General features: G+C 36.2%; 3 protein-coding genes across 7 annotated transcripts; 2 read left to right on the top strand and 1 right to left on the bottom strand.

Moving 5' to 3' along the window:
• Positions 1 to 855: 855 nt before the first annotated feature.
• On the top strand, positions 856 to 5,836 carry LOC120262986 (CMP-sialic acid transporter 2-like). Its single transcript, XM_039270911.1, has 15 exons — positions 856 to 995; positions 1,437 to 1,506; positions 1,590 to 1,644; positions 1,733 to 1,844; positions 2,044 to 2,123; positions 2,681 to 2,756; positions 2,842 to 2,942; positions 3,842 to 3,913; positions 4,197 to 4,245; positions 4,353 to 4,394; positions 4,502 to 4,623; positions 4,745 to 4,804; positions 4,898 to 4,946; positions 5,283 to 5,377; positions 5,480 to 5,836. The coding sequence occupies exons 1-15, from the start codon at positions 969 to 971 to the stop codon at positions 5,529 to 5,531; spliced, it is 1,062 nt and encodes a 353-aa protein (XP_039126845.1). The 5' UTR covers positions 856 to 968; the 3' UTR covers positions 5,532 to 5,836.
• Positions 5,837 to 7,274: 1,438 nt separating this feature from the next.
• LOC120263941 lies at positions 7,275 to 11,822 on the top strand. 5 transcript variants are annotated; one of them, XM_039271921.1, is made up of 11 exons: positions 7,275 to 7,429; positions 7,538 to 7,607; positions 8,634 to 8,701; positions 9,354 to 9,415; positions 9,554 to 9,635; positions 9,729 to 9,962; positions 10,488 to 10,616; positions 10,702 to 10,763; positions 10,846 to 10,945; positions 11,063 to 11,127; positions 11,571 to 11,822. In XM_039271921.1, the coding sequence occupies exons 1-10, from the start codon at positions 7,376 to 7,378 to the stop codon at positions 11,084 to 11,086; spliced, it is 885 nt and encodes a 294-aa protein (XP_039127855.1). In that variant the 5' UTR covers positions 7,275 to 7,375; the 3' UTR covers positions 11,087 to 11,127; positions 11,571 to 11,822. The 5 variants fall into 5 exon arrangements, with proteins under 5 accessions (XP_039127855.1, XP_039127853.1, XP_039127857.1 ...); XM_039271919.1 differs by lacking the exon at positions 11,063 to 11,127 and having other exon boundaries at positions 11,571 to 11,821; XM_039271923.1 differs by lacking the exon at positions 11,063 to 11,127 and having other exon boundaries at positions 10,846 to 10,950; positions 11,571 to 11,821.
• A 998-nt stretch (positions 11,823 to 12,820) lies between these two features.
• On the bottom strand, positions 12,821 to 15,871 carry LOC120263017 (peptidyl-prolyl cis-trans isomerase FKBP17-2, chloroplastic). The gene is made up of 3 exons (XM_039270940.1): positions 15,398 to 15,871; positions 14,059 to 14,103; positions 12,821 to 13,249 (listed from the first exon to the last, which is right to left on the bottom strand). The coding sequence occupies exons 1-3, from the start codon at positions 15,832 to 15,834 to the stop codon at positions 12,892 to 12,894; spliced, it is 840 nt and encodes a 279-aa protein (XP_039126874.1). The 5' UTR covers positions 15,835 to 15,871; the 3' UTR covers positions 12,821 to 12,891.
• Positions 15,872 to 25,050: the final 9,179 nt, after the last annotated feature.

Below are 25,050 nucleotides of genomic sequence, written 5' to 3'. Positions count from 1 at the left end.
CAATACTAAGCTCTCGGAGCTAAAGAACCAAAAAAAACTAACTGGAAAACGGTAAAATAAGAGGAATGACTTCCCTCCCATCGGATAGGCGAAGAAAATTACCGAAAGATCCTTTAGGCCTCCAAACTCTTCTTTTCTCTTCTTCGATAACTTTCTTCTCTTTCTCTTTAATAGAACTTTGCCTAGGGATTATCTCTTGATAATCCATCCATAGAATACATATCCCAATGAGTCATTAAAATCCTCCACCTCCTCAATGGACGGTGGGGATTGACTCAATTTTATAGCTATAATTTACTCTATAGAATACTTTATACTCATCCACACTTTCCTAAAAAAAAAAAAAATCTATGTCTTTCCCATGTCCTAGAAATTTTCACCCTATTCTAGGCTTATGGAGAGAATTTTAAAAGACCGACACAAATTTACAATATTTTAAGTTTACACGATATTTTATATTATAACAATTAAAATTTTACTTAACTATCGAAGAAAACCTCCATGACACTTGATCATGGGGAATTACTTGGTCGATGGCACGTCTTGCTCGGTTCTTGTCACTCTATGCATGACAAAACACTTGGGTTGCATTTATTAGTGAATATATTTATTATTCTATCAAACTTAGTTTTTTTTTATTATTATTTAAATTAAATTTTCATATAGTTAAAATATAATGAATTGACAAAAAAAAAAGAGTATTGGTATAATTTAAAAGCAAATATAAATGTATTTGCGCCATTAAACAATGTTGTACAAGTCAATGTAGTTCAGGACGAAAATTGATATTTTTCTCATAACTAAGGACCAAAAATGAATATTTGGGCCTAGTTCAAGGGCCAATTGTGAACTTTCGCATTCTTCATCCTCTTCACAAGGAAACAGACATGAATGCAAGATAGCGAGCGAGAGAGAGAGAGAGAGAGAGAGAGAGAGTTGTGGTTCTCTGAGTTCCCTCACAATTGAAGATGGATTACCGAAAAATCAAAGGCGAGGTGAAGATCTCTTTCTTTATCTTCTTCTTTTCCAATGAGATTCGGCAAAATCTGGCCTTTTTTCAAATCCGTCGCAGACCTCAAATCATCTTTTTTTGCTCGGAAATGAGCCATTTTTCTTGAAATCTCATTCAAAATTACTACATTTTCCTTCGAAGTTTCGTTTGCCGATCCTTTGTAGTTTGTTCTTTGAGCTATATTGATGTATTTCTCTCATCACTTTTACTTTCTTTTTACTCTCTTGGTAAGTTTGTGGTCTGATTCTGAGTTTTCGTTGATGATAATGAGCTATGCTGTTAAGTTTGCATTTTGTGAATGGTTTCATGATCTTTGCTTTTTGATTATGTTTGATTGGGCCAACAATTTGTTTATTTGGCGGACTTTATTTCACTGTTTGGTAAAAATCTATAATTAATTAATGGGGTGCATTGCTTCTTGTAGGAAGATAGCATGAGTGCATCTCAAGATGATATAGAGAGTCTTCAGGAGAAGCATAATCCTAATTCAGATGGTAATTTTCTTTTGTTCGAACTTCAAACTCATATCTTTTTCTTCTTCTGAATCAGCAAGTCTTTATGCATTTTTTTTTTTCAGCTCATTTGCCTAGGTCTGTGCCCAGCCTGGGCAAGAGATCTGATTGGAGACTGAAGTAAGCTCAATTGGACATGTTCCCTAGCTTGAACAAAAATAAATTGATGATCTTATTTGATTTTCTCGTGTTTTTTCTTGTATGGCAGATCATTTGTCACTCTTGCGTTGACAATACTAACTAGTTCTCAGGCGATACTGATTGTGTGGTCCAAAAGGGCAGGAAAGTATGATTACAGTGTGACCACTGCAAATTTTTCGGTGAGGATTGTTGGAGTGTATTGAATTGGATTTGATGTGGCTTTTTGTTGAAAAGGTTCAAGCTACATAATTTGTTTGATTTGATGGTTTTTAGTGTGCATTAAACAAAAAGAACCTGTGAAAGGTATATTTCCAAGAATGTATGCCCAACTAATTTTTTTTTTTCCATTTTTTGTCTGTTTTTCATCTTACGGATTAGGTGGAAGCTTTAAAATGTGCATTTTCGCTTGCTGCTCTTGTCAGAATCTGGAAAAAAGATGGTGTCACAGAAGATAACAAGTGAGCGCCCCCACTTTCAATTGTGTAGTGCATTTGGTCTTATCGTGCATATAATGTAAACATTCTCAGATAGATCTCTAATGTTTTAAGTTCAATTGGCTATCAATGGACTGTCATATCAGCCAATGCTAGGTTAAATAGTTATGTATGCGTAAAGGAGTAGGGAGTGAGCAACTTTGTTAAGCATGGGTTCGATGCAAATGATCATTTGATGATTTTGAATGATGGTCATAAAAGTTGCCATGGTCTTAATGGATTCTCTTTTTATTTTCTACCAAGGTCTCATTTTAGAGACTATAATTATGGGAAATTTTCATCCTCTGTTTGTTTGCATTTTACTGTGTGTAGCTAGTTTTTTTTCAAGCAATATGTCCTGAAAATATTTATACAATGTAAAATATATGGATCAATGGCATACCTTTTTTTCTTCTAAATTAGAAAGGCTTAGTATCCCTTTTGTTTGTTCTCAATTAGACTGATTGAAATTTAAAAACTTTCCCAGCAGTCGAAGGGTTACATAATTCTTACTCATATTTATGTTCTCCTTTCATTCTCAGGTTAAGTATGTCTTTTGATGAAGTAAATGTTTATCCTATCCCTGCAGCACTCTACCTGATTAAAAACTTACTTCAGGTAGGTGAGTTATATCTACTTAAATTATTATTAGATTTAAATTATGAACACCATGACCAAATTGCACTTTCTTTTTTTTCCACAGTATTACATCTTTGCCTATGTGGATGCTCCTGCTTATCAAATTTTGAAGAACCTAAATATTATCAGCACTGGTGTCTTGTACCGAATCATTCTAAAGAAGAAGTAAGAAGTTAATTTCATTATAAACATGCTTCAGCTTCTTTCTTTTTTCTTCTGTTGAATAATTTCTCTATTTAGTCTATAAAAATAGATACCATGCCTCAAATATGGGAAAGCCTGCTAATCTTGAGTCCACCGTGACTTTTTTTCTGGCTCGTAGATCACCCTTTCCTTAATCAAAAAAAGGAAAACGAAAAAAATGTCCAATGCCGAAAATGAGAAATAGAATGTTTGATCATTATCACTTATTTCCCTTGAAAGAACAAAATTATCTGAATGTTCAAAGGAAACCTTTCCCATGCAAGTAATAGGCTAGTTGTCTTCTTTCACCTTATAATCAATTTTTAATTTCGACAGATTTTTCTTAGAAATCACTTCATTTATCCTTTCTGTTGAATTGGCACTATTTCTTACCTTTTGCTTATGTTTAAGTGTGTATTCCTTTTTCTTTATAACCTAGAGAAGCTATTTTCGAAACTAAACAATTTAAGAACTTCTGTATGATCCTCGCTCAAGTTCTGAAGAAAGAGAACAGCCTCAGGTAGATTATAAAGTTCAACAAAAGACTTTGATCCCCAGTTGTTTCATGCTATTATGATGAATAAAGGAGAATTTAATGTTGGAAATAGTGGAATCACACTTAATTGTTTCCCACATATATGCAGTAAATTGTGTCTAGTTGCTTTACCTCTGAATTTTTTCTTGCCTTTTTTTTACGCAGGAGGATCATTTGGGAAATTTTAATGATTACTTATTCATTTATGTTATTTTTCACTTATTTCCATAATTCCATTTTGTGCCCTTGTACACTGACTGCACCAGTGGTAATCATTTTCTTATCATATTGTACAATTGGGCGTCAACAAGAATCTTTAATGCTCCATGTACTATTGTTTTCTCAGGTTAAGTGAAATCCAGTGGGCAGCTTTCATCCTTTTATGTGCAGGGTGCACCACAGCTCAACTAAACCCTTCGTAAGCATTGAGTCCATGCCTTGTAGGATAACTTTTATACTTAAAATCTAAGCCATGAAAATTGGATGTTGGTCAGAATCTGGTTTAATAATGTAGTCGTTATTTAATATTTGAGCGTCAGCATTTTTTTCCTTTTTTGGGTTTTGGGGCTGTTTAGATTTTACTCTTCTCTTCTTTTACGATTTAATTTTCACAAATATAAGAAATATGACTTCTTTCTTTATTAAATTTTTCACGGTATCAGTATTGTATAATGTAAGTATCTCATTGTATCATTGCGCAGGTCTGATCATGTTCTTCAAACACCTTTTCCTGGTTGGATGATGGCCATTGTGAGTTTCAGATATTATTGAATATCTTTATATAATTGATAATTTTTAGGCAATATACTTGGAAAGACACCATATCTATTATGATGTTGGTAATTTTTTTTCTCTAGGTCATGGCACTTCTAAGTGGCTTTGCTGGGGTTTACACAGAGGTATGGCCTATGGAATTGATGAAGCTACACTAATTAATCACTGTTATTTTACGATGCAAGACCACATATGTATGTTCAGAATAATTTCTTTTCTGTTTGAAATGCAGGCTATTATAAAAAAAAGACCTTCGAGGAATATTAATGTGCAAAACTTCTGGTTGTATGTCTTTGGGATGATTTTCAATCTAATTGCAATATGTGTTCAGGATTATGATGCTGTCATGAACAAGTAGGCTTGACTTTTTTTTTCTTTCTTCAACCAAATTAAAATTTCTATTCAACCATATATAACAAGTGTGACATTACATTAATTTTGTTGAAATTGATTTGGTATGTGCCTTGGAACGCAGGGGATTCTTTCATGGGTATTCATTTATCACAGTTTGTATGGTTTTCAATCATGCACTCAGGTATTTATGCTGTAGTATTTCATACAAGTTTAAAGATACATGTGTGTGCATGCGTCGTAGTGCATTATTCTGATTTTCATTTATTACATGCAGTGGGATAGCTGTATCGATGGTCATGAAATATGCTGATAATATTGTGAAGGTGAGGCTCATTCTCTTAAATATTTATATTCTTGTACCGAGCTCAGTTTCCTGGAAAAGGTTTTTAGGATTAGCGATGATCCAAGCTTTCTCCGAGTACATTGCTTCAGTAAAAATGTGATCAATAGCTCTGTTACTTGTTACTTGCCAGACTTTGACTTTAAGGTCTAGCCCGTTACCCATATTTCCTTTGAAAGAGCTTCTTTTCCCAAAAAATATTATCATACATTAGCATCAAATTGTATATTAGATAAAAAAACAAAGTCATTTCCATAAAGTTGGATCACTGATAACTTGAAGTTCACTGTCGAAGTCATTGATCTTTCATGATGTGCAGGTGTATTCAACTTCAGTGGCAATGCTACTTACTGCTGTTGTATCAGTGTTTCTCTTCAGCTTCCATTTATCACTCGCCTTTTTCCTCGGCTCAACGTAAGTATACCACTCTAGTTAAAAATTCTTCGTCTTTCTGTGTGCCTGTCAATGTCTGACTCAAATTACTCTGTATTGAAAGTTAACCCTCTTCTCTCCCAGGATCGTCTCTGTTTCTATTTATCTTCATTCCATTGGAAAGCCTCAAAGATGATTCTATGGAAGCACAATTCAAAAGCAAAGTTCTTGGGCATTCTATTTAGAAGCAAAATCATATCATCCCAATGAATTCATTTGTTCAATGATGATGAAAATTTTACACAAGATTTCATGGATTGATGGAGTTTGGAGCTCTAGTCTCATTTGATTTCAAGAATGAGTTTATTGTTTTTTATTTGATTCAAAAAATGTATATGGCTTTTACTTTGTTCTTTTCATACTTTTGCAGTATTTTGCACTTTTTGTAACCTTTTTAGAGTGGAAAATCAAGAATATGTATGGGCAGTTAGAGATTATCAATATTCTAATGTTAGTTGATTTAGTGTTACTGAGATGAAGTATATTAGTTTTTGTAGTATAATTGAGATGAATTATATTAGATTATCTGGTAATTAATTTTTTTTTTTATTTTTAGCAATATAACTTAAGTTATAAATTTATAGAATTAAGTGTATGTCATACTGTTAATTTTACTTTTTGTATTTTTAAATGGTTCAATATAATATATGGGATCATACATGGAGGTTTCAGTTGGTTACAAAGTTTATAAATAACAGGTGGCATGACATGCATGTGAAAGTGATGCTAAAAGAATAATTTTTTTTAAAAATAGACAGGGATTTGTAGAACATGCATACATGACATGGGTATAAAAGCAACCAACGTTTACATGAAATTATGGCTAAACAGTCCATTAATTACATGATTAACATGAGGTAAAAATAAATTGAATCCAGGCCTCATGCTTACACAAAAGCATCGTCAGAATTTTAAAACAATAAATATATGACTATATATATATATATATATATATATATTTTAGCCAGGATATCATACAAAACAAAAATACACAATGAGAATACACTTACACATGCACCGAGGCTTCAAAATACACATGCACAAATAAATAAATAAATAAATAAATAAATAAATATATATATATAATTAGATAAATTAACTAAACAAAACATGCTTTGCGTGAAATCATGTTTACAAACGTGTGTATATGTATAAACATATGCATAATGAATTACACTCTAAATGCAAGCTTACAACATAAAGCTTAATGATTTAAATACATAAATATACATAATGAATTCAATTAAGACAGCATGCTTACCTGAAGCAATAAATCAAGTTAACAACACAATCCACCAAACAAACAAAACAAGGCATAACAACATCAAGTTGCTACAACTCAACGGTTTTCTCCAATCAATGGTCAAAGAAGGGGTCCACAACTTAACTTCACCCGCCTGTTTCTTTCTAACCCAATAGTTGAGGATTCATGATTTTTCCATAATTATAAACAAAAAAAATTCTGTCAAGCATTTTTTATAATAATAATAATAATCATTTATTAAAAAATAATGTCATATGCCAATAATTGTGTGCATATATTTTATAATATAAAAAACTCTATAAATAATAAAAATATCTTTCCTTTTTTTAAAATTTTTTATATTTGTATAAATTTATTAAGATTAATATTATTATAATTTTCTACATTATCTTGTGCGTATATATATATATACACACACATCATGTATTACAAAAATGAAATCATCCAAATTAGAAATATTATGATATAATTTCAATAATAATAATAATAATAATAATAAGTAAACGGTCCATTGCGTGTCTTGATCTTCTTGGCATAATTAGTCCAAGAGAAGCTCACGTGGATGTTCATATGCCTTTCAATTGTTCGACGAAATGTCTCAATGAAACAGTTGCCACGCTTTGCCAATCCCAACCACTAACTCCTTTGTGTATTAACCAACCTCTTCTCTTTGGATTTCCAGATTACAAACCAAACATAGTACATACTGAAAACCAATGGGAGGAACCCTTCTTGATTCCCATTTCCTTGCCTTCACTGCTCTTGTCACTGTAATTTGTTGTTTTATTTTTTTTTTTTTATCTATCTCTATCTTTGTTTTTTCTGTTGTTTTTTCTGTTGAAGTGTTTGTCTGACAAAGCATGGGGTTTTTTCTGCAGGTAGGATATCAGTTGGTGTTCTTCATTATAACTGCTCTGCTCAAGTTTGATAAGGTCACTGATTTTGCTGGTAATTTTTTCACTTTGTTCTTGTATATATATATCTGTGTGTATGTATTATGTTTACGTGATGAGAGAATGAATTATTTGATTTTTGTTGTTAGTTTGGATAATTGAGATGCTGAATTGTGTTGTTTTGTGCTCTGAATTTCAATTGGGTCACTATTTCATATCTTATGAATGATGCTTGTGTGTGTGGATGTGTTACTAATCATGTTTACATGATGAGAGAGAATTTTTTGGTTTTTTTTTTGTTAGTTTTGCTAATTGAGGTGTTGAATTACTAATACTAAGATAGTTTTAGCACATGGATTACTATTTCCTATTTCATGAATGATGCTTGTGGAGGTATGATCCTAATTAGATTGTGTATTGAATTAATCAAGAGATGAACACTGTCAAATTGTCAAGCACTTCTTTTCAGGCAAATTTTTAGACTATTAGCAAAAGGACAACCTTTTGAATGCTGGAATACATTTAGCATTTATATGTATTTAGTGATTCTATGTATAGTAGTATTCTCTTTTCTTCCTTCCTCTCTATGTTACTTCACCCATGGTTCTATCCTCAAATGGACTATGATCTATTTTTATTCTCTACAATAATTACTGTCAAATCCTATGCGTTGAATAGAAACAAACGGTGGTTGATCTGAGTATTTTCAGGGAGCTAATGGAAGAAACATATGGAATGGATAAAGCATAGCAAAACAATATGATTCATATATGTATGGCCATAGCGCCGAGAGTGAGGAATTAGGATAAATAGTGTAGAGAGAAAAGTATAGCAAGATTAAATTGTTCCAGAACTGGTAAATTTGTAACCTCTCAATCCAAAGAGAACTATTTTGCTCCATCATTTGAAACTATGATAACTTTTGACTAGCACAATCTAAACGATAAACTACTCAATGTGGTGATTGTTTTATTAGCCTTCTTGTATTTTGACAAAAGAAAGGAAACTTTTCATTTTAGTTTGTATTTATTTCCTTTCAAGTACTGTGACATTGTCATGCATTTACATGTCCTTTATGCAGGTAGCACAAACTTCATTATACTTAGTATATTGACGCTCGCTATCAAAGGAACATGGCATTTCAGACAGGCAAGGCTTTCTTCCTTCTATTTACAGTACATAAATTTATATAGATCAAATGGTTCTCCAAGCATTGGCTGACTTCAGTATTAACTTGTCTTGCTAACTTATGTTCATTTAACTGTTATTGCTGGGTCTTTCAGTTGCATTTGTTATGCTAGTTCAGTGCTGTAAGAACATTTACATTCACCATATGTTAATAGTACATCATATTATACACATATATGAGACATGTAAGTGAATTAACTTTTTTTTTTCCAAAAAAATGCTATGACATACCAGAATCATCAGTGTCAGTTGTATGGTAGAATGTAAGACTTTTAACTTGTGCATATCTAACATGTAAAAGATCAATCAATATATCACCCACAAACAGTGACCGTTAGTAGCATTTTTGGGATAAATTTAGGATTATTGAATCCATGATGAGTGGTGGTAATGATAGCAACAACTTGTTTAATAACCATATTTTTGTTGCACAAAGCAGATAGATGTAGCTTTCATTGGTTTACAAATGAATATATGGGATTGACGATATCTCACTTATCTAAGTGATTTTCTACTTTTATTTATTTATTTTTCTGTTCATATAAATTAATCATGTTAGATTTTGGTAAATATACAATGCTGAAATGTTTCACACTAATATTTTGCTTTTCAGATTGTCCTGACTGTGCTTGTTGTTATATGGGGATTTCGTCTTGGATTGTTTTTATTAATGAGGTTAGCTTGTCGATCATTATAAGCAGAACTAGAATTATACCCAAGTCAAGTTAGAGATTGTATCATGATCAAAGAAAAGTTCTTTACTTTTCTTGGAGAGATCATCACTTCCTCATTTTTTTTCATGGTTACAAGCAGAATCTTGCAATGGGGAGAGGACCGCCGATTCGATGAAATGCGTAATAATTTGGGAAAATTGGCAGTTTTTTGGATGTTCCAGGTTCTCTATTGCATGAAACAGAAAACGTTGATACTTTTACCCATTCCCGGATGGCATATCGAAATGTGTCTCATTTGCTCATTTTTGTGCTAGGCTGTGTGGGTCTGGACTGTGAGCTTGCCTGTCACGGTTGTCAATGCTAGCAATAGAAACCCATCCGTGCAAGCTCGAGACATTATCGGGTGGATAATGTGGTCCATTGGTATAACCATTGAAGCCACTGCTGATCAGCAGAAGCTTATCTTCAAAAACTCTCCGGTAAACAAGGGAAAATGGTGCAATGTAGGAGTTTGGAGATATTGTCGCCATCCAAATTACTTCGGAGAAGTTAGTTTATCAATCTTATCTCTTGAATTGCCTTTTTAAGCATAATGTGTTCATTTATATTCTCCTGGAAATTATGTGATTCTAGGTAAGCTTACAAGATGAAAATATTCATTTTTCTTCGACAATGTGATAATTAAGGATCCTAAGTTTACTAGGGTGGTGACAGCATTTTTATTTAGCTAGATTTTCGAACCATTTAAATTTGTTAGCATTTCTTTTACAAATAGATACAAGTCAAAGTTTATGAGAATGCTCTTGAGAAGATATTCATGCATGAAGCCAAGATAGTTAAGTTAAAAGCATTTAATCATTCTTACTGCTCAATCTTGATTACTTGTATGTTTCCTGGTATAAGAAAAATATTCCTGCAGCACTATTTGTTCGAATATGGTTCGAGTTTGTTTTTGTTGATGCATTTACAGAGATTTATGTTAATGGCTCATTGGATGATTTATACACGAATAATTTTATCGGAATACATCATGAGAGGTTTATTATTGCGCCCTTATTCCTCTGATGATACAGATTCTTCTTTGGTGGGGAATATTTGTGGCATCGACTCCGGTTTTACATGGTGCTGAATGGCTTGTAATATTTGGACCCGTATTTCTTACGCTTTTACTACTTTTTGTTAGCGGTGTGCCACTTCTTGAGGTTTGACCCTACTTACAAGTTTTTATATTACATTATGCTTTTCTTGGATCTATCATCTTAAAATTTACACTTTTCTTGAGAGCAGGAATCAGCAGACAAGCGATACGGTGGTATAGAAGAGTATCGGTTATACAAGAATACGACAAGGTAGACCTTCTTTCATTATAGTTCTTGTTTTTAGATCTTTTCTATAATGTCTAAAACTTGGTTTTTATCTTTTTGCATCCAGTCCTCTTGTTCCATTACCACCAGCTATATATGAAGGATTGCCGTTATGGTTCAAAAGAGTTTTCCTTTTCGAGTTTCCGCTTTACAGCCGAAACCTCGGAGTAAGGTTAAGCTAATTTTTCTCTCTTTTGTTTTTGAGATTTCTAATTACATTCTAAATGTTTGAAATTACAATTTATGTAAATAAACTGTTTGAAATCTTAATTTTCCATTTGTAGGCCTCATATGGATTGACTTCTTGAAAAATAAAACCTTTTTAAAGTTTTCCATGAGTTCTTCTTGTGTAAGTACTTTTCTAAATAAGCTTTAACATTTATCATTTCGGGCAAGTTATCGTAGGAACACTTCATCTGTTGCTAACCTCGGAAGGCATTTTTGACAGTGGAAAACATAACCCAAGCACTTCTAAGATCATTTATCATTGAAACTTTATAAACTGATATCTTCAGAAGAAACGGCATTTTTATTGCTTTTTTACAGTGTTTCTCTGCCAATCAATTGAAACACGAAAAATCAAGCTAAAAGTGCTTAACTGCTTCTCACCTAGAAATAAATTGAAGATGATCCAAACAGGCCTTTAATCTTGTGGTTTTCAGATTGATTACTAGCATATTGTAGTTTTAAATGACCGACTTGTCTAATGAATACCTGTTGTAGCTTTGCATAGACAGTAAATGAAATACATAATGGTTGTTTCCGTGATCTAAATTACACTCTGTTATGTAGCACTTATTGAATGGATTCGGCCCGCCGAGTTAACTCCGAAATAAACAGTTGGACAATTTCATGATATTTGTGATTCGAAAATTCAATTGATGTAGCTAAACATTTTGATTTTTGAGACCTCAACATGCTATTTGTTATGTATTTGATCCTAAGATAGAGATGTATATATAAAAGCATGCATAGACTAAAAAATTGAGGGGCCTGAAGTTTCTATTTGTAATCTAGTGATATGAAAGACATTATTATTTCAAATTTTTTTTTTTAGTTTGGATTAAATGCAGTTTTAGTCTATGTATTTTAGCTCGTATTGTTGATTTTTATTTTACAAATATTCTCTCATGACCATTGGATTTATATCCAACTGTTCCATTAAATGAACAGTGAAAATGAGAACCGATCTCATTTTTACTAGACCTCATAAAAAAAAATAATAAAATTTATTAACCCACCACCCTTTAACAACTGGATACAACCCACTAACACTGTATATATCACTATATATCTCTTTCTCTAATATTTTTTCTCCCTAACTTTTCATCATCTGCTAATATTTGATATATTTATATGATCCGTAAAGCTAATGAGATGTCACGTGGATTTGAAAAAAAAAAATATTCATTAGTTGTATTATTGGTCCTATACAAATAGAGGTGGGCATGGGCCATCCGTCAACCCGGCCCGAAACCGGTCCACCGGGTCACTGACCCAGCGGGCCGGGCCAACGACCTGTAATCGGCCCGTCATGGAGACGGGCCGGTTACGGGTTGGGCTTGCCCCAACCCGTGGCCCAGTGGGTTGGCCCGCCTAGTCAACCCGCCAGGCCAAACCCGTCTTAGAACCAGGTTGCAACCCGGCCCAGCCCGCAGGGCCCAACCCGGTTTTTTGAATTTTTTTGAATTTTTTCCTTTTTTTTTATTTTCTGAATTTTTTAATTTTTTAATTGGGTGGGCCAACCCGGCCCAACCCGCCGGGCCGGCCGGACCCGTCGGCTCAACATGGAAGCCGTGCCAGTTCCGGGCCCGGTTTCCTGTGACCCGGACCCATGGGTTCGACGGGCCAACCGGGGCCGGCGGATTCTACACCTAGCCGGGCCGGGTCCGGGTCGGTGGGCCGGTGAACCACAACCCGACAGGTCAAACCTGCCGGGCTGGTTAACCGGCCCGTGCCCACCTCTTACAAATAAACAAATTCTGAACTCAAGCAGTTAAAATATATATATATATATATATATATATATATAAATTATAAAATAGCTAAAGGACTCATTATTTCAAACAAGATAAACCCCCAAAGTCTACAATTTAAACTAAAGGAATACAAATCAAGAGGGTGCAATAGAAACCTTATCAACCTGAACAATATATTCAAGGGTAGAAGCTGGAGGTATTTGAACATTTGAACCCAAATCAACACCATCATCTCCAAAACCCATTGTTGGAGGTACTAGAACTCTTCTCTTACCACCAGCCTTCATGGAGTTCAAAACATACTCTATTCCTTCACACATGCCCTTAGTGTAGGGCCTTGACCCCATAACCAATGCTAATGGCTTCTTTCCCTCACTGAAAGTGTCTATAAATGGGGCATTGTTACTGTCCTTAACTCTCCCTTTAAGGTCTATCACTACTAAGTCTCCTTTTCTGGGATAAGCCCCACCACCAATTGTTAGTTCATAGTATCTGAAAACAAAGAATCAGAGATGATGTTGTTTAGAAGAGTGGAAATAAATAAGGTGAAATGTGCATTTTGTTTGATGAAATACTTATGTATGTTTATTTTAGTTTTTAATTTAGAAAAGGTTCATTGATATCTAAACTAAGACAAAAGCTTGATTTTTTTTCTTTTAAATGTGTGCCCCTCAAAATAACTAAATTGTTTTTTTTTATTATCAAAAGTTATTATTAATTTCATTAGAAGTTGGTCCAAGTGATAGAAGCTTAGGTATAAAGTGGTGTCACGTTCGAATATTTGAAAAATATTCGGTGAGAAAGATCTATCTTTTCATAATGTTGAAAATAGCTCATTTGAAACCCATTTGGTGCCTGTAGTTCTTAAAATCATCGTACTAATTTAAAATTCGTGAATTCTAAAAACAATAGTGCCAAAACCAAAAAAACAAGAACTATTTCTGTGATCTTTAGAATATGTTCCTAAGCTAACTTCAAAAATTAACTTAAATGTGCAGTTAATTGATGTCAATAATTCCAACAGAAATTATGAGATTTCCTAAAATACTTTTTAACAATGCAAGGAGAACCAAATTATTTGATAGTTTTACATATAACCTCCTAAAACCTGTCATATTTGTTTTTTTGATCTATTGAGGGTATTTTTGTCATTTTAATGCACCAGAGTGGAAAAAAAAAAGAGCAGCTGGGTTGGGTTGACAGATAAATTTCACAGGAATATAAGAATAAATAGTAAATAGAGGTCATATAGATAATGATAGGTAATATAACTATTATTTAAAAAAAAATGAATTTCTTACTTGATGCCATTGGGGAGCACTGTTTCTTCTTCTTTCTCCACAGTCCTGTACAAAAAGCAAGTAAATCTTCTGGTGTTATGCAGACAAAAAAAAAAGCAATGTATAACAATTTGATGTTGCATGCAAAATTTTTTATTATTTTCTCATTTATGGAAAAATTAACTCACTGAACATTATCTATTATATACAATAATATTGTTTTATATTTGTGAAATTAACTCACTGTTCATAGTCGAGCAGTATTAGTTTCATTATGAAATACATATGGTGTGGGGCTTTTAAATGTTAGGAATTCAAATCCCGTTGAACATAATAGTAGCAACGGATGTTTGGATATGGATTAAAAAAAGGGTATGCTGGTTAGAGATCAATTCTCGATTTGTGCACCTGTTTTAATTAACTGCATTCGTTACATTTATCATATATATATATATATGCTGATGAGAATTAGTGGAAAATATGTTAAAAACAATCTTGCTATCCATAAGACCTAAAACAAGTTCTAAATAAAGAATTTTGAAAATGCAGAGTTGTTGTAGTCAGCAAATCAAATTAAAACCTAAAAATTAATCAAGAGAACAAAAAAAATCTAAAAAATAAATATATAAAAGCAGAATGTCATCATTAATCTTGACAATTTTTTTTTTTTTTTTTTATCAAAGCTGATATATTAGAGAAAAATTGTATTTCTACATATACTCCCATAAACTCTCAGCATTACATTCTTTCACTTGTAAATTTTATACTTAATAACACCATCAGAAATTTCAGATCATTTATTAAATAATCAAAATCTAGAATATCTTAAAATAATTTATAAATGGTTCACAAATCCGTTTATAGTACTGATTTGAGTTATACACATTAAAAAAATAAAATAAAAATTAATTATTGTTAAAGAATCATGTGTTTCAATCTCAAAGATGTATTATTCACTTACTTTTCAATCTAAAATATTTTTTTATACTTAAAATAACATAGTAAACGTAAAATACAAATGCATTCTGAAAATTAAAATAATAATAATAATAATAATAAAACACAAATACTACAAACATTATAAGCCAATATAATATAATAAAAAAATTGATATAAAAAAGTATTTCCAAAAAAATTCAAATTTACTCAGACCATATATAATAAAAGAAATAATTTAAAATTAACATAAAAACTTAAAAAGAAAAAAATTATAAATAATATCAACATTATATATAATAAATTTAAATAAATAGCTCTAATATATATATATATATATATATAGATTGGAATCATATGAACCAGTGAAATGGAAATAGAAAGCAGAGAAGAAGAAGAAGAAGAAGAAGAAGAAGGGGAAAACCTAGTATTGGATTCTTGCTGAGAAGCTTCAAAGCGGGTTTTGATCTGCTCGGAGACGACGCCGATGGCGAGGAAAGCAACCCAAGCGAGGCCAGCGCCGAGGCCGAAGCGGCGGGTCAAGGTGGAGGCCACCCAATCGGTGCTTTCCGGCTGCGTCGATGAAACCCTAGGCTTCAATGGAGGTTGTGGTCTTTGAGGATTAGGTTTTGAAGGCGATGAAGATGAGATTGGGTTTAGGGGTTGTTGTTGGGATGGAGAAGAAGGAGGAGGGATTTGTGGTGATTGTGAGCAGGAGAGATGGGGTTTTGGGATTGGGCGAGGGATGATGAGGGTTGGAGAGGTTAAGAAGGTCGCCATTGTTGGAGCTCGGAGGAGTTGTTGAAGCTTTGCTTTGTGGAGCTCTATGTAATTTGAGATGATATATACTTCCATGGCCATTGATTCTTTTTCATTTTTTTTTTTAATATATATTTCTTGTGGGGTTTTTTGAGATATTTTTATTATTTTTATAATAATTAGACATTTTTTTTGATTTTGCATAAAAAATTTTTAAATTTTACGGAAAGTTTTGAGACAATATCATATATAATAGTGGAAATTGCCAAAAAAACCCTTTAAGTTTGTAAAATTGCCAAAAACACTACGTTAGTTTTCTGATCACACAAACCCCTCCTTTTAAAAGTCATGTTTTTCAAAACCCCCGACGCCTGCGGAATGTGATGCGACGGAGTGAGTTTCAAATTTTTGGGCTGAAAAATGCCTGCATGAGGGAGTCGTGGTCTCACGACCGTCTCGGCGATTTGAGGAGGAAGTGGGGGTTTTCAGTGAGGTAAACCCAGAGGCAATTTATTGGAGTCGTTTAATGCTTTTCTCAACTCACGTCTTGACTTTTTCCATTCGAGTCGTCTCGAGTTGTCTCTACGTGAGCCTCATGAATTGGCGATTTCATCGACTTTTCCCTTTCCACCGGTATCTCGGAGAAGTTCCCATAGGACTAGTTGGCATTTCATCGATTCGATCTAAGGTGATTGAGTATGGTTTTTGTATATTACCTGCTCACATACGAAAAGATTTTTCAGTTTGTTTTTGTGCTCATTTTTGTTGGAAGATATTGAAGTCCGCAGGGATTTCTACAGGGGTTTTGTTAGTCTGAGGAGATTTCTCGGCTAGGGTTTTTGTTTTGTTTTGCATTTTCGATGTGATACACTATCGAAATAGTTTTTTCGATTATATGATTTGTGTAATATTTATAATGTACATTTCTCGTTTCGTTTGATATGGTTGCGATTTACAAATGAGGGTTGACGTTTAAGAAATGAGATGTTACAGTTTAACATTTGTTGTCTCTGTTCAAGTATTCTCGTCTCTGTTTAACAAAATGGGTCTCTGTTTAACATTTTATATCTCGTTTAATAACCGAGAGTTTACCGTTTTAAAACCTTTATATTTCGGCTAAACTTTTCATCAATACTACATGTTGAATCGTGTTGTTATCTATCGGGAGTTTCGGATTATGGCGAGCCAACCTAGTTAATGAGCCATTTATTTGACAGCTGCCAAGGGAGACCTTACCAATTGAAAGCTTAAGTACGACCTCGACACCCGGGAGATTATTCGAGCTGACACCGTCATAGCGGCTCAATTTGAGCCGGGAAGCCTATATACCAAGAGAGGCCCTTCTCGATTCTCTTTCGCAAACATGCGATGGTCGCACTAATAAATCGTCGGGATCGGGAAAGCCTCCCGCTGAGTTTGCGCACCTCCAGATGTGGCCCTCGTTCCTGGTCTCGCTAGACGGCGACGCGTGGTCTTCGTAAGAAGAAAACCAGCGTCGGGCTCAAGGGCTGTGATTCATCAAAGACCCTACGAGACACGAGACTCCATCAAGAGCATCCCAGCGCAACTTGCTCGACGGAGGGTAGAAGAAGATAATTTTGTCAAACTCCCGATGGCGTACTCATGGGGATGCCTCTTCCCAAATACATCATGCTCGGTTCGAACTCGGATCGCTGATTCGCTCGACGATCTACCGACCACGTGCGACACGCGATCGGGCGCCAGCGACGCACAAGTGGCTTCATGGAGGATATTCCACTGAGCGACGCCGAGCGCAAGATAGACGCCACGGGAGAGACCAAATCACAGTGGTACATTAAGGGTTGCCTCGGCTCCCGCTTAACGTCTGGTTTCACGAAAGTGACGAGCGGGAAGAAAGTCCGTTTCTAGCGAAGATCCCAGGATCGTCGTGCATCTGGTGAAAGTGACTCACGGAAGCAAGCGACTGTGAGAAACAGGCTTGTCATCGCTCGATGGAAAAGAGGTAATGGGGAATCATGAGACAATGTTTAACACTAAGTCTTTAATGTTTAAACATTTTATTTAGCTTAACTTTAGTATTTACCGCTTTAACTATTATTCATACCGGTTTAAATATTTTGTTCTCGTAGTAATTTGATATTTTATAACGCTTAAATATATAGTTTTATAGTTTAAAAGTTTGAACGATCTCACCGAAATTGTTTTGGTTTAAGCATATGTTAGTTTCGAGTCGGTTCTTAATGTCAAGAAGAAATATTTGTCTGGCGCCTAACCCACTGATGGACGCCATCGCCCTAACCACTCGGCTCGGCTGCAGACGAGGCATCTATCGCTAAGGCTACCGACGAGCCCTACTTCCAAACCCCACCACGCCAAGACGCATCTCGATCACGGAGAAGCCCTCCCCACCCCTACAGATCGCAACAACCCCTACCACTAGTTAACGACAGTCTCGATCAAGCAGCCTCTCCGACCGTAGAGGTTTCAATTCCTAAGTGGATATTAGTAAGATGTCACCGATCCTTTACGAGTGCGCGATATTGACGATCGAGTTTCCCGTCGAGTTTTATTGAGTAATTATATGGTTTGCGTCACAACCTATCGCTACCATTCTCTCGAAAGAATCTGAAGCACCCTGATTAACGAAGGTGTTGAATTGGATTTATCGACGGTTAATTATCTGTGAAGGTCATTCCAAGGGTCACATTCAGACTTGGAAAAAGAGGAGAATTAATATGGCTTCTCCTACCTCTAATGACGACGAACAATAGCAACACTATTTCCACTGCGTTGTTATGAAATGTCGCTGCTGATGATACGGGCCATGATTGAGGACATCGAGACGGTGTGGGTTGCCGCGGCTGGTAGGTTAACTCCGTTCTTCTTGATGAATCGCAGATCCGATGAACCGGCCGCTGGTTGCGCGTCAAAGATGGACACAATCTCCAGGTCAAGAACGGGTTAAGGGCGCTGTTCTAACGATGTTGTTGCTGCGCTACTTGGCTGAGAAGACGTCGAATTGGCTGCTGCGGGTCGCGTCGACAAGCGTCGCAGCGTGAGCAGCAATCCCACCACAACAAAGAATCCATGTGGCGAAGCCGTCATAAGTTACGCCGCCGCCGTCGTCCTCGATCGAAGCGACACAATCCCACAACAAGAACAACAACGTAAGTGACGCTGTTTCAGAATATGCTTCCCACTGCCCCAGATCAAGGAAGATGTCAATGGAAGACTCGACCGAGCACCAGAGATGATGAAGGCCAATCAAAAATCGACTGCATCTTCTAAAGCTTTTAGTTCCCAAGAAGAAGAAATGGTCGCCCGAGTCGTTTGAATAAATACGAAGGTGGAGTCGACGAGGATCTTCCTCAATCGCCTAAAGGATTCGTGCTTAACGCTTACGATATTGTTTAAAGCGGTTTCTTATATTAACTATTACCTAATAGCTGCTTAATACCATTACGTTATCATTTAAGTCACTACCGGGCTTAATTATATATAATATCATGTAACAATTGATAATATCATTTAAATATTTACAATATGGTCTTCTAACATCTGCTATCACATCCTCAAAGATCAAGCCGCTATGGAAGAACGACGTCACGACCACATCGCCGACAAAGTTATACACGCCGCCGTGGAAGACGGTCACCTATTGACGGATACGCCAGATGACAATACAAAAGTCAAGTGAGCAAAGAGCCATATCCTTACAAGAAGCGCCCATCATCTATCATTACAATAAGCGATGCCAAAGTGGTGACTTCATTTATTACCATATACCATGTGTTTATGATCGTGATGCCGTGGCGCAACCCGCATGAAGCTCAAATTGTCATCCTCCGATAATCATGAATGCCACTTCCACGCCGTCGTCCCCGACAATGATAAACAAGAACAGCGTGATTATTCTTCACGTCCCGGTATTTATATGAATGCTATTGGATACGGTAAGTTTCACCGATATCCGATTAATATCTGGTATTTAAATTCCATTCTATCCGACTTGCATATCTCGGCTGCCGAATTTGGCCCACCTTTCGCGTCGACACGTGGGTTAGGCGAGCCTACGATTTCGCAGTACCCGCCGCAGCATCGGCTACGTAAAACCCCACGCCAAAACAAGGAAGGCCAGATTGGCGCCTGCCTACGCTGGCGCATGACGAGCAACAATGGGGTAGCGATGCCACCGCAGCATGCATGTTCCTTACCTCGGGACAGATGTTACCCGGTGATACTTAAGGAGTGGGGAGGTACGTTCATGACAAAGGGGCCATAAGCGTGTTAAATTGCTGAATATGTCTTGTAGAATCACCACCATTAAATGTAAATCGACAAATTCATCTGATTGCTTTTCGTGTCGTTAAATACGACTTTGTATATATCTTAACGAAATTTTGTTTGTTTTGAATCAGAAGTGGTTAAATTCCATCTCTATTTTATTTCATTGTTTAATTTACGTCAGAATAAGTGCACATTTCACTGTATTGTTTAAAACATGGTATATATCGCTTTAAAACATCATTTTAAATATTTCAAATTACGCTAATTCGCTTAAAATAACACTTTCTCCGTTTAAATAAACGCATCAAGAATCAATATAAGTCACGCATCAATGGACACAATCCAATCTATATTGCTTGACAAGAAGGATCGGTATATCTCAAATGTAAATTGGTTTGTTTTCAATCAGAAGGTGTTAAATTTCATCTGGCCATTTCATTGTTTAATTTCATGCTGAAGCAAGGTGGATATCGCTTATCATTAATGATACTATATATCGTTTAAACATCACTAGAGCCTAAATTACAAAACGAAGAAACAACAATGTCTCCGCAAAATATATCTAATTCGCCGAAATACACAATGTTTCACACGGCTTGGGCGATTAACAATGCCTAGTCGGCGATACAACAAAGGACGCCATGATCGGATCCTTGGCAATACCGCACGTAATCTCAAGGGACATCAAACGCTATGACTCGATCCTTTTTCGTCTAGGCCGCCCAGTCGCCTTCTAGTCACAGCGCAAACGGCTCACGACTCCGTCTCAAGGCCCGGCCACCGCCGGGTACGTGAACATAGCCTTGCACGCCAGCTTTGTAATTGCTTCCACGCGGAAGTACCCGCCAATAAATCGACGACGCTGGTGTCTGCTCGCATTGTCGGCCGAAGTTATTGTCATAAGGATACCATAAACTTGCCACCTCGATAACAAGCCTCGATGGCGCAGATCCTTACAGCGATGCATCGTCGATCACTTCAACGCATCATTCCACACAACGAACACCAACACGAAGATTTCTACCGCCCCAACAACGCATCTCTAACTGCCCGTATGTCCGGCATAAGTAGGTTCCATTCGTCGCTGTCACGCCTTGCTACATAACACGCCAAGATCAACTCAACCCTGCAAATAAGGTTAAACAAAGACAAATATGTTAAATAATTCGTCAACATGCTTTTAAACATTATCAGAATTAAATAAACGAAACGACATTATTTAAAGCCTAAAAGTGTAATTAAACAAAGATTGAGAATGCTTAAAGGGTAATACTAAATGTTAAGTGTAAACCAACATTCGGCATCTTGGGCGGAGTGTAATTACTCGCCACCTAAAACACGAGCTTCCTTGATCCAAGTATCAACGATCACATCAACAGATCTCACCCCAACCATCACCTGTCAGACACCACCACCGCTATATCCGATGACAATCAACCACATTTAGTCAGTGATATCCAGCCTTCATCTACTAGATCATCGAAATTCAAATTGCGGACGCCTAATGCAATGCTACATAGACTCAAAGATTCTCAACGCCTTCCCAAGTCTCGACATCGGCCATAAAATCGCCCAAATGTCAAGACAAGACGCATGTGGCGGTTAGGCGGAAGACCGCATCTGCCACAAGGTCTCGACCTCGTCCGACACGGCAGTACTATCTCATGATAATCTCCACCCTCGTATAAGGCATCGCCAACTTAGATACGTAACCAAGTCCAATTGGCATCGCACTCGCTGGCCGACTATACCGGCGACGGAAACCATTGTTACCATCTTTCCCCGCGGCACCCAAAGAGCGCACCCGATATTTTCCTGGCCGAGGCGGGTACCATCGAGAAATGAAGAAATACCGCAAGCCCTCTTCGAATCCCAGGGCAGCAATACCACATCGCTACCGAAAAGAAAAGAACGACGTTAAAACGATCACCGCCTTCTCCACGATCGCAACGCCGATTTGTCTCACCCACCTTTATCCACATACTCAAAGCAAACAAACATAGTCGAGATAAACATCGCCATTTGCGACCACCCTGCACGCTTCTTTCCCGCAACCAAGCCCCGCTTGCATGGTGACACCAGTTCTCAATACGTCCTTCCTAATGTCACGGTCTCAGCATAAGGATTCGCCCTCGAGTCAATCACTCGCGGCGCTAACCCATTTTTTTCGACGCCGTGACGCGACAATCCCAGCGCCACCACCGCAAGGGATTTCGTCGATTGCCTTTGATTCAAAGTATTTTTGTTACTCTTGATGCATCGGTTATGCCTTCCAACGGCTAAACCTACTCCAGTCATATTCCACAACACCCGATGTTTTTCGCTCTTTATGAAATTTGAAGTCAAAATTCCCTTTTGATCGCATTACCAAGACAATCCCCTGAAATGTTCGACACCCAAAACGTCGACTAACATCCAACGACAACATTCTCGTAATGACTGACGAAAGGAAGATTTTACAACATTTACAACATTTACAAAGATTACAACATTTACAATATTTACAACGCCCTCACGGATTTCGACACTCACGACTAATTCCTCGTGATAACGAACAAGGCCCAGACATTCAATTTTTCATACGGCCAGACAACAAGCGTGATCAACTCAACCCCAAAACGTATACAACATTAAAAAAGTTAAACAACACACATTCATGAAAACGACTATTAACTCTAAACGCGGTTGCGGTAGGACTTTAAACGACGCATCCTCGAGGCTAAACATGTAACGTAATAAACAGACATAATCGACGCCATTTTCTTAAACGTAATGTAAAGTCTCAAGTGGTAAACAACCCTCTGCCTTAAAGGATAGTTTCATGATCTCCTCCCTCTGTAGAATCTCCTCGCAATCACGTGCGCAATACTGCGGAAAACTTTCTTTTCTGGCTACCCAAGTCGAATGCCTCTAATTCCGCTTTCCGCTATCCATAATCACTGGAGAATCCTCCGTGATTCAAAAATTGGCGAGACAGATTTACCAAGGGTGTGAAAAGATAGTTTAACTAGTTCTTGATTACTAATCGATTCCCAAGAGGCAAGGTTTCACGTAAACATCCCTTCTTTTCTGGGAGCAGAGTTTCCTGGTCATTCAGCGAAGAGGAGGGAAGAGACAGGAGGAGTGGAGGATGATGAGGAATGACTTGAGGAAAGGGTCATTCCATGTGGTGGTTCTTCCTCAAGGCTTCATGGTGTGAAGCCCACAAGCAGTCGACTCTTCGATCCGAGAAAGCTAAACGCATGTCACCACATCGACCGACGAATTCAACGTGTGTTCGAAATTGAGGTTATATCGCCAGACAAGAATTAGTCGCCACTTAATTCTGACGCATTTTGTACTCATAACCCCTAAGCACCGCCACGCGCCACATGCCAACACCTCGCAACCAAGCATCACCGCTTACGCAGACTGAGAATTTGCCATCGCCAATGGGGCTATATACGAAAGATAATGTCTGTCGCAAGTGGATATATATACAATTCATATAAGGCATAATTATTAAACATATTAGTAAAATATTTTGCAACCCGGGATAATGCTAGTCAGCTAAATAATTAATAAAAATGGCACAACAGATAAATTATAAATCTAGGTATTAACCTCTTTACAACGAAATTAACTCATCAGAATATCAGTTTTTCCTGTCGAATACAACTTACAAACTATGTCTTATAGTATTGATAATGGTACATGCTCCTCGCCTCGATAATAAAATCTCATTTTGGCATTTGGTTTACCACCATCCCCGATAAATTAATTTCATTTCTCTGCTCGAGGAAACCATTTATAGGCATGAGGTAACGGTGAGATTAACAAGACGAATACCGTGAATCTCGCAGATTGGCTTCATCGAACTATAGAAGCCCTTCAACACGATGATTCTTTGGCCTTTCCCACTATTTTCAGTGCCTAAAACCCAGATTTCACAATACCACCCATCTGGGGCTTTGAACGTGAGTAGTGAAAGGAGCAAACCACTGAATCTGCTACCGTCTGTGCATGCGGTAGGCAGTGAGGGGGTTTTTAAAGCTGAAAATTACGTATGTAAGTGAATGTTAATTTTCCTTTTATTTATTATCGAATACATAAATAAGTTTGGCTTCTTTTCGTTTATAGGCAAAATGTAAACAAAAAAGAATAGAAGGAATAGTAGAGAGAGGAAAGATGATTTGTATTGTTAATGTTTTTCACTTTATAAGTGGGAGCTTTTCGACCATCTCTTTTAACTTTAAGCTCAGGACCACTGAAACCTGTGGAAAGAGAGTTTTCCTCTCTACACACATACACACACACACACACATATTTAACTTTTCTCTCTATGTTTATTTTGTATTCTTCTCTTATAGACTTATTAGGTATTAATAGTACACACTCTTTCTCTCTCTATCTTTAAAGTTTTTATTTTTAATGTGATTGAAGCTTACCAAGAAAAAGGAAAAAGCATGACTAATGACTCCCCATGTTATGTCAAAACCATTAATATTGATACACAAATTAATAATACAAATTGATGAGTTGATATCAAAGCAATGTATGCATTGGTATATTTGTACGAGTATCTTTATCATTCATTCAATCAATCATATTAATTAGTTTGAACTCTAACAGTATGGAGATTGAAGCATTGTAGGAATGAAGTAAAGTAAAACATGATTGTACACACTACTTAGTTTCACAATCCCTAAAATAGTCTCTTTTATTCCCACTTAGCCACTTTTTAATCCAAATTTATAATTAAATACATAAAAATACAAACTTTAGTTTTGAAAGGGAATAAATATTCCTTGCGCCCCACCTGACATTCTCTCTCAATTTAAACCTATTAGAAAGGGAATTGGCGGGTTGAAAATAATGCAAAAAATAAAAAATAAAAATTAGAATAAATGTAATGTCAGATGAATGTCAGTAAAAAATGCTGATAAGAAGAAGGTGCTTTCAGAATCAGAATGAAAGTAGAGAAAAATATAAATATATATATATATATATATATAGTTAAAGCTAAAAATGTCACACATCCATGTCCTCTTTATATCTTTCTCTTTGTTC

Source organism: Dioscorea cayenensis, chromosome 6, assembly GCF_009730915.1.
Source record: "Dioscorea cayenensis subsp. rotundata cultivar TDr96_F1 chromosome 6, TDr96_F1_v2_PseudoChromosome.rev07_lg8_w22 25.fasta, whole genome shotgun sequence".
In the NCBI taxonomy this organism is placed as follows: Eukaryota; Viridiplantae; Streptophyta; class Magnoliopsida; order Dioscoreales; family Dioscoreaceae; genus Dioscorea; species Dioscorea cayenensis.
This window is presented reverse-complemented; position numbering and strand designations above follow the sequence as displayed.